The sequence below is a fragment of the Penaeus chinensis genome, chromosome 34 (genome assembly GCF_019202785.1).
Source record: "Penaeus chinensis breed Huanghai No. 1 chromosome 34, ASM1920278v2, whole genome shotgun sequence".
In the NCBI taxonomy this organism is placed as follows: domain Eukaryota; kingdom Metazoa; phylum Arthropoda; class Malacostraca; order Decapoda; family Penaeidae; genus Penaeus; species Penaeus chinensis.
The window spans coordinates 26,098,594-26,108,451 of NC_061852.1; the positions used below are offsets into that span (position 1 = coordinate 26,098,594).

General features: G+C 42.3%; 1 protein-coding gene across 1 annotated transcript in view; it reads left to right on the forward strand.

The window, feature by feature from the left end:
* Window positions 1-4,762, forward strand: part of LOC125043699 (protein O-mannosyl-transferase Tmtc3-like) — a 284,047-nt gene extending 279,285 nt beyond the window's left edge. The window contains exons 11-15 of the mRNA XM_047639936.1: window positions 118-237; window positions 1,170-1,322; window positions 2,278-2,472; window positions 2,617-3,085; window positions 3,335-4,762. Of these exons, the coding sequence (XP_047495892.1) occupies window positions 118-237; window positions 1,170-1,322; window positions 2,278-2,472; window positions 2,617-3,036 (888 nt within the window). The 3' untranslated portion in view covers window positions 3,037-3,085; window positions 3,335-4,762. The remainder of the gene's footprint in view (window positions 1-117; window positions 238-1,169; window positions 1,323-2,277; window positions 2,473-2,616; window positions 3,086-3,334) is intronic.
* Window positions 4,763-9,858: the final 5,096 nt, after the last annotated feature.

Here is a 9,858-nt window from a genome sequence, read left to right on the forward strand (position 1 = left end):
GCTATAATAGAAAGACATGCAAAGACAGTTAGAAATAATCAGAATAAACAAATAACCAAATAAACCCCGTCTGCCGAGCCGAAGAGGTTCCCTTCTGACACGCACGCCTTCCCTCAGCTCGGCGTGGTGCTGCTTGAGCAGGGGCGGCCGCAGCAAGCGTTGGCGTACCTGGACAAGGCGCTCGAGATGGATCCAGATCATCAGCAGGCGCTCTTGAACTCGGCGGTTCTTATACAGGTAAGTTTTGAATATTATATCTAGAGCAAAACGAAGGAAAAGGGGAAAAAAAAAAGACGAACACTCGTGATGTCTCTGTACCGAATTTCCATTTTGGACGGCACCAAAACCATGCTTTCAGATAACAGTTGGCATAAATGAATGCTTCCAAACACATCAAGCGCCTTTCATAGTCGCCGTGGTCGCTGCGGCGTCCTTTGCAACACGGCTCCTCAGATGCATCGACTTTTCCCCGCCCGCCGTGCTTTCAAATAGAACTATTGCGGAGATTGGCGTGCCTTTTTCAACACAGGATGGCGTTTCGTCGTCCACGGCGGACGGCAAAATATCGGTGCAGCTGAAAGAAATCTCCGGCGCAAAAAATCATTGAAACGGACCTAAATTTAATTATCAATCTGTCAGCTTATGTGTTTATGAAAATATGTTTATTATTATTTACTCCTTGCTTACATTCAGATGCGAGTATAGACTGTATTTATAATAATAGACATATTTGTTTAGACATAATGAAAGAGGTGGACTAGAATAATGATTAAGAAGTTCCGTCAGTTGTTCCTTTTGATGCTATTAATGTTGCATTGACCGTGACCATAATGTTTAGGAAGACTAGATATTTTTGTAAATTTATTCCTGGTATATTACTGTTGATTTTGTTATTGATAATATATATAATTGATATTATTATTATTATATAATTTAATTGATATTATATCAGTATTATTATTATACAAAATTGTTGTTACTGATATTATTTTATCATCATCAGCATCAATCATTATTATTATTATTGTTGCTGTTGTTATTACTACTACAGCTGTATCAACACATTCATTATCACCATTGCCATTACCGACACCATCACCACCATCGTCACACCCTCACAACCCCGCCGCCGCCCCTCTAACCCGGACGCCCCCCCCCTCCCCCCGCAGGAGTCCGGCAACGGGGAGCTGCGCCCCCTCGCCTACCAGCGCCTCCTCCGCCTGGTGCAGCGCGACCCCCTCAACGAGCGCATCTTCTTCAACCTGGGCATGATCGCGATGGACGACGGGGACTACAGGAACGCCGAGAATTGGTTCAGGAAGGTGAGTGGCTGAGGGGGGGTTGGGGGGAAGGGTGGGGGTTGGGGGTAGGGGGAAGGGTGGGGGTTGGGGGTAGGGGGGAAGGGTGGGGGTTGGGGGTTGAGGTTGGGGAAGGGGTTGAGGGTAAGGGTGGGGGTTGTGAGGTGGGGTAGGGGAGAGGGGTGGGTGTGAAGGTGAGGGTTGGGGAAGTGTGGGTGGGGGTAGGGTTGTAGGTGGGGCTTGGGGTCAGGGGTGGGAGTGAGCGTGTGGGTTTGAGATGAGGGTGGGGGTTGGGGAGGGAGTTGTGGTGAGGGGGGGGGGGCATGGTGTAAGGGGGGGTCAAGGGGTGAGAGAAGGTGGGGTTGGGGTCAAGGGGTCTGGTGCGAGGGCGGGATGGGTTAGAGGGTTGTTGGTTTGTTTGTGTTTTCTTTATATGAGTTGTATTTATCTGATAATTTATTATTTGATGCCATTATTATCATTATTACCATAATAGTAATAATAATAGTAATAATAATAATAATAATAATCATATTTTGATTCGGGGGGGGTAGGGGGTTTAGTGTACTTTAATTTTATTTTCATTTGGTGTTTTTTTTTCTGTTTATATATTGGTTATTATACATCTGTTGTTTCTTTTCGAGGTCGATATTTAAGTCGACAGTTTTTCTGTTCCTTCCCAATATTTTCACCGGCGCCGAGATGGTTTTATTGCGCAGGTTAAAACATTTAAAACTAGTGAGGCATAGGTCAGCATAATTAATTTCTTGCTGAATCATTGTTGATAATAAGTGCAGACGATAATCTTACGTGATTTTATTTTTCTGTTTGTTTTTATATTGACAGAGTTTCTAAGTCTAGAATATTTGATCTTCGCCAACGCATTTCCTGTCTTTTCCTTTTCTTTCTTTCCTATTTTTTATTTCTCTCATTTTCTTCGGCGATCGGAATTTTTACCCCGCCCCTGCTCCTCCCGCAGGCCATCGAGCTGAAGGAGGACTTCCGGTCGGCGCTGTTCAACCTGGCGCTGCTCCTGACGGACGACATGCGGCCCCTGGAGGCGGCGCCCTTCCTCAACCAGCTGGTCAAGCACCACCCCGACCACGTCAAGGGCCTCATCCTCCTCGGCGACATCTACATCAACAACATCAAGGACCTGGACGCCGCCGAGAAGGTCTGTGGCGCTGCCTCGCTCGCGGAGTCGGTGTCGTGTCATATACTGTTCAGTGATGCTCGTTTTTTGAAGAGAGCTTGACTTGTTCAAATAACCCGCTTTGTTTGTTTCATTGTACTAAAGATAACCTGCCTTTCCCCGCAGTGCTACGAGCGCATCCTGGCCGTGGAGCCGAGCAACGTGCAGGGCCTGCACAATCTGTGCGTGGTGTACGTGGAACGCGGCGAGCTGTCGGCCGCCGAGACGTGCCTGAGTCGCGCGCACGCCATGGCGCCCCACGAGGACTACATCCTCCGCCACCTCAAGATCGTGCGCTCGCGCCTCGCAAAGTTCTCGCAGATGCAGCAGCAGCAGCAGGCCGCGGGCGCCCAGGACAGGGCGGCGTCGGCGCCTGATGCAGGCGAGGGCGTCGCCGACGGAGGCTCTGACGCCAGCGCCACCAGACCCAAAAAGACTGTCTTTATAACAAAAAATAGTGATAGTAATAGTAAAAATACAGAGAAACAGCCTACGCCAATGATGGAGGCGACGCTAAAAAGTGAAGCGAGTGACTCGTTATCGTAAGACTGGATCATTGTCGAAAGCATGCCAAAGGTTCTACAGTCATTAGAAGGTGCGTTCTGCTCTGCGTGCTTTTTACAGTATGCTCTTGTAATGGAAATAGCTGTAGTTGAAATGACAAAATCTACATATTTATGCAGCTGGACTAATCCCCTTCACCGTAGCTCCAGCGGCAGTATATTATAGCCAGATCTCATTTTAAAGCTAAAAATATCAACTGCCATTATTTTCCAAGCAGACCATTTCAGCAGCGAGACTTGCCCTCGGCGGGACCTTACCTGACGTTATTTCCTTTTTGCAGGTATAAGAGTTGCATGGTCGTCCGCGGCGAGGCAGACGGCCGGCCGAGCTCTCGCCATGGTCCTTCAGGGGGAGGGGCAGGGGGAGGGGGCGGCGCAAGGGGCGAGGCGAGGAGCGTCTTGTCCCCGCCTTCCGTAATCCCTCCCCCACCCCCGCCCCCTCCCATATCGTTGTCCAGCGAGAGAGAGAGGGAAAAGGGGCGCCATCCACACCGTGTTTCGACGTCTCTGGGTCGAGGACGAAGGGGAAACGAAGTCGAATGTGATCTCAACCTCGCCGCGTTTCGTTTCGAGTTAAAGGTGTTTTTCTTTTGGTAATGGAAGAATCTTCGCGTGGTCAGACTTTCAAAAGAGGGACAAAAGGATCCGAGAAAGAAACGCCGTGGAAGGGATTTCAAAGGAAGGGAAAGGAAAAGCGAAGGAAAAACTCGATAGTGAGAACTTCCAGTGCAGGAAAAAAGGAATTGTGTGCGAGGAAGGCCCTTAGTGAAGTGTCCTCCCCTGGGTGTGCCAGTCCAGGGCGTGGTATGAACTCCTTATCCCATCCACAATGGCACAGCACAGCGTCACGTTGCGCTTGCCTGCAGTGACAGTGCCGGACCTCACAGGTTACAGGGACCTTAACAAAAGAAAGAACTTCAGTGTATTCGAGGCTGCGTCGTGGCCACCTATCCAGGAACAATTGTTTGCTATATAAAAAAAAGTAAAAAAAAAAAATGCAGTGTGTGAATGAGTCATCACATAGTCCTTCTTCTACATGGCGACCGTTGTCCAATAGCGTTTTATGCGTAGGGGAGAGACTTGTATTTATCCACAGTAATTACATTATACTTGCTTTTTTATAAAAGGATTTGTCTTGCAGAAAGGGAGATGAGCCAAGCTTGTCATTTGGAAGAAAAAAAAAATGAAACACACTTGCCTAATTGACGGAAGGGTTATTACTTCTAACGTTGGGAAGGACAGGAACACTTCCTGCTGTTAACTGATAACGAAGGCTGGTAGACACCTGCAAAACATTGGCTGGTTATGGTTCAACTAACGTCACTAGCGTCCCTTGTCTTTGTAGTAGCGCTTGCTTTTGCGTGGGCGTTTGACCTTATTCCTGGCCGGAATGAACTTCGGAGGTAGACATCGGGGGAGCGAGCAAGAGCCCAGCCCGTGGAGGTTGATGGAGGCCGTATGTGATTTATTCTTTGATATTGCTAGAGAGGGCAAATAGATCCTTTTTATATATGTAAATGATTTTAATCACGCTGTATTTCTTCTTCATTTTTCTCACTTTAAAAAGCATAAAAAAGCTGTTTGGTTTTAGATATGAAATATCAGATCCTTTTTTAAAACTGAGTTGATGGATTGAGAATCCAGAATGTGTTGATATCTAATTTTGAAAATGATTGCTAATTCATATAATAAATATTATTATTGAGTCATTCAGAGAGAATTTTACTTACCAATGTGATACAGCCGGGGTCTAAAGGTGAATTTAGAAGTGAAACAGGGTAAACGTACGGGATATGCACTGAATTATCTAAAGACACTGTCATCACTTTAGATGTATATCAAGGAAAACACTCCGTGTGATGCAACACAAGCTAGTCTAAATAAAAGTTACATTCCATGACATGTAACAGAGCAGAGTGGGGCAAAGGGCATCACGGACTTCAGCTGCCGAGGCCCTCGTGTTTTCCAGTGAATAATCCATCTAATCTTTTGTGATTCATTTACCCTGATACTCTTCTTCAGGATTCTATTCCTTAAGTATTTTCATTCGTGTTTTTCTCTTTCTGTTCATTCTGTTGTTTCGGATTTACATTTTTTATTATTATTATTATTAAAAGGGATTTGCTCTTCAGCAAAATGAATGAATAAAGTTTGACAAAAGAGCAGGTCAAATAATTTCTTAAAAAGTCAAATGTAATGACCGACAGCAATGTTGTTTGTCTCAAAAAATATATATATATACACATGAGCGTTTATTAACACAGTATGGAAAATTGTCATTTAGAAAGATCTCACGCAAGAACTATGACCGTGAGGTTTGCCTCTCTCATGCATGTTAACAGTGTAAAGTATATAACGTGAGACTACATGTATATAATTATTGTGCTACGTACCGGGCGGGTGGGGGGTAGGGGTAGGAGTAGGGGTAGGGGGTAGGGGAGGGGTGGGGGTCGTCTGATGTAAAATACCTTTTTTATATAAACTATATTCCTCATCTTGTAATCTTTCTACTATTTGGTGTCTTTTTTCCTTCTGCTCTGGATGTGTGTGACTGTAAGGAGTGATATTTTGCTAAAAGTAAAAAAAAAAAAAAAAAAGAGAAAATGTAAATTAAAAAAAAATCTCCAGAAATGGAAATGTTGAAGGACAATGTTCTGAAAAAGGACTTCGTTCGGTCGATCAAGAATTTGCATAGTCGTAATAGAATGCGTATGAATTAAACTTTGGCAGAAAGATCCTTTTATTTAGAAGACTCGACAGTAGAAGGTGTAAATATGTTTTGAAAAAAAAAAAATAATTATTATTTTAAAAATCGTATATTTGCACATCGCTGCTAAAACTTTTAAAAGCCGAACAGTTTTTTTTTATCAGAAACATTAATTTGGAATATCTAAAAATCACATTGATTACTCCTAACCATTATTCTCCGATTATAAACAATATGATTTGCATAATCTGTAACTATGGTATGTATTGATTGAAATGGAAAATACTAGATACAGCCACAGTGAAGGTTCTTATTCTTCCTAAATGTACGGAGGGTCTGGTATTAAGTCGTAAATACTTAGATATACTTAATACCCGTGACTTTAAAAGATTACCAAGATTTATTTAATACAGCAGCATTCAGTAGTCTATTATATACACATCAGTTTACATACCTATCATTTCCTTTCCGTTTTGCTTTCGTTTTTTCTTCTCTCTTCTGTCCGTGTTGCGTTCTTTCTCTCGCTGTCACGTGTTGAAAGTGTCCGATGACTGAATGACGTAAGAGGCCAGGCGAGTGGGCTCGTGCCAGGCCCAATCAGCCAAGCTACTGACATCAGGGTAATTAAGCAGCGTGAGAGGTCCAATTACTGGTGGAAATTGGTTTCAAGTTGTTCTCCCGCTCTTAAGTGGCTGAGAAACTTAGGTCAGTCAGTTTTTGATATAGGAAGCTTCCAAATAGTCAGTTGTAATCTCTCTTATTTTTCTTGTATTCAATTTTTTTTTTCTTTTTCTTTTTTTCTTTTGTTCATCACCTAAACAGTCTCACCCTCTCTAACCCTGATACTAAAATTAGAGCCATTTTTTTATGCGATTTCCAAAATGGCTCGATGTATTTTAGTGTTACAGATGACAGGAGAGGATGTGAGAGCCGCTGTATTTAAAAAAAAAGAAAAAAAAAAAACACAAAATAATATATACACACGTATATTAAAATAAATAACCCATTTGACTGAGGTATATACCCATGCTATACTCCTAAGTAAAATGTATGTAATGAAACATGATTTTAAAAAAAACCTTCAGCGGTGCCTTTGGGATAATGTCTGAAATGGTATTGTAAAAATAAAGTTTGTATATCGAGTTTTAATAAATTTCATGATATTTTTCTATGTACCGTAAACTCCATGTTCCCCATTTTCCTCTTGGTGGTTACTGTAAAGGTAGGCAAAGTGTCCTAGAAACCGACTTCATATAAATCAACTCTCTTCTCTGTTTCCTTGGTCTCCCTTTCGTTTCCATGGCATGGTTTCCTTGCCCGCTCTCTTTTTTTTCTATTTTAGTTGTTTTGTTGCTCTTCGCACTTTTTTTTTTTTTTTTTTAAGACGTCACTTCTTGTCCCCAGATTTGCATTTGGATTTTGGAATTTTGGAATTGTTTTTCTTTTGGGGCCATCGTTGCTAACGGGTCACCGAATCCACTTGTGATTTTTTTTTTTTTTTTTTTCATTTGAGCTTTCGGTTAAACATTATGTTCGTAAAGAAAAAAACATCAAATATCTGATATGATTATTAATTGATTTTTTGTTAACTGATATTAAAGAAAGAATGAAAATCGAGAGATGGCCGATCGTCATGAATTTCATGTTTATCTTGTTTCTCTCTTTTGCCCCATAATTATCATGTCTATCTTCCACTCCGTTTCATATTGTCGTTTTTTAGTTTTCTGCTTTCTTTTGGCCCAAGCAAGTGTCTGCCTTAGCAGGGAGATCGGAGAGGGAAATCCGGGATTTTGTGCTGATGACCTCCTGTTCAAGCCCGAGGAGATAGGGCCGAGTATTTTATTATTCTTGATTTTCTTTCATTAGTGACGATTGTGGAGTTCGGTTATAGAGACTTTAAATATTTTTTTGCACATGTAAATGAGGTGGTCTTTTCCTGTGCAGGTTTACATGGGGGTCTCTCTTTCATCAACTGTAGGAACTTTAGGTCTTTTTTCTGTCCCCCTTTTCTTCCATGGTGACTTGTACTTGTAAGTAGAGTCTGCATGTGGCTCTGTCACTGTATAAATAAACGTCATTTTGTCGACGACAGAAACCCAGATTACAGAAACAGAAGATAAAACTCGAGCCTCCTCTGGCCGCCTCCTACGGAATGCTAGAAGTGAAAAACAAAACCAGGGAAATCCACAAAATTTCTTAGAGCGACACCCGTTACCGATAGGAATTCAGGTCCTTTCTTACCTGGTAACTAAATTTTGTATTATTATAGTGTATTTCAACACTTTTCTGCAGTGTCCGCCTTAAGTTCTCCCCAATAATCATATCATGATGATGGACATACTGAATAGATTGGGAAATTTTAACTTACTGTAAGTTCTATTGTGATCCCTGTTCTAAACAGGTTGTGATTTTTTTGTATCATATTTTAATTACATATATATGAATATATATTTAAGATTATGTTATATATCAACTCTGAGTAAGGTAGTCATTGCTGTGCATGAACTATGTAGATTAACAGTTTTTCATTGTTGTTAAACTTTTATGTTTATCTGAACGATGAAAGATTTGAAATGAATATCTTTATGATCTCTGAAATTTAGTGTAATGGCAAGCCAGAGAACTACATGTGAGCCAAGTGATGCTGAGGAGAGGCAAGGCCGGAAGAGCCAGATCTCCGCCCTCCTGGCCCGCCGGCCGGACGCCCACGCCCGCGACGCCGCTCGGGGACAGAAGCCGCCCTCACCCAGGGGCGTTGTGGAGTGGAGCTTTCCCTCGCGACGCTCACTCGCGCCCCCGCCCGCCCTCTACGACACCCTACGCCCTCACTCCCTCAATCCCTGATGGGCATCGTAATCTTTAACCTTGTTGAAATCACCCAGTTTTCGTTCGAACTTATCACGCTTTTTAATGATCTTGTATATACTATACCACCGGGAAAAAAAAAAATTGTACAGCTGAACTCTTAAACTCCCTCCTTAACCACACAAATCACTTTTCCCTTGTAATCCTGAAGTCAAGATGAAAAGCCACGTCGACAAGGCCTTGAGGATAAGGTCCGGGACAAAGGGCATGGAGCGTAGGGCCGTAGGGGGCGTAGAGGAGAGGCAAAGAGGACACAGGGTCAGCCAAAGGTGTCTCCTCTGGTGTCCTGTGTAGGCGTACCCACACGGGGTTTCCCAAGCGGCTTCTCCCGTAGGCCGCTGCGACAACCCCGCCGTAAGTGGTGTAGCGTGCCTCTCGCGGTGTTCTGAATGTTTCCCACTCGACGTAAATGGACCTGCGGTGTCCCATTACACGTCTGGGGACATCCAAGGTGGGCCAGGGAAGCGAGATTCTGGTCCCGGTGTCCTCGAGGTGTCCGTCACTCCCGTCTGTCCTGCCTGTGATAATGTACTCCAATACACCATCAACTACTATGCCCTGTGTCTTTGTTACCTTGTCCGGCGTCTGACAGTTTTAGAATGGTAAAAAATGCATCTCGTAAAGTCAAGACAAATGAAAGAAGAAAGAAAATAATGAACATATTTGAATAAATGAAAATTTAAATGGAATAATAAGAGCCTAAAGCAAATCTGAATACTGATATCCTAACATAAGAAAAAATATCAGGAATGCTAATAACTCGAGCGCTCAAGTTTAATGAAGACAACAAAACATTTGCATTCCATAAAAAAAAAAAAAAAAAAAAAAAAACATAATTGCACTAACGGGACTGCATAAAATATATTAGAAATGTCCCCATTATTTCTCTAAGATGAATAACACTGCACACAGTATATATTCAAGATAAGCATTACACCAAAAGAAAAAAAAAAATCTGAAAAATATGCAAAATGCTTGATGCAACGTAACAATGTTATTAATGCCGTATAGAAGAAACATTTCCGAAAGGAATTAATCTATGAAATGTCTGATGATTTTGTATGTATGGAAGTGAAAATCCGCTAAAAGAGGGGGGGGGGGAGAAAAAGAATGAGGGGGGGGGAGGGGGCAGTAGTAATAAAGAATGATGAAAAAATAATAAGGATGATACCATGCTGACAATAATAATAATTATAAAATTACTTTATAAAATTACTGCTATATATAAAATAC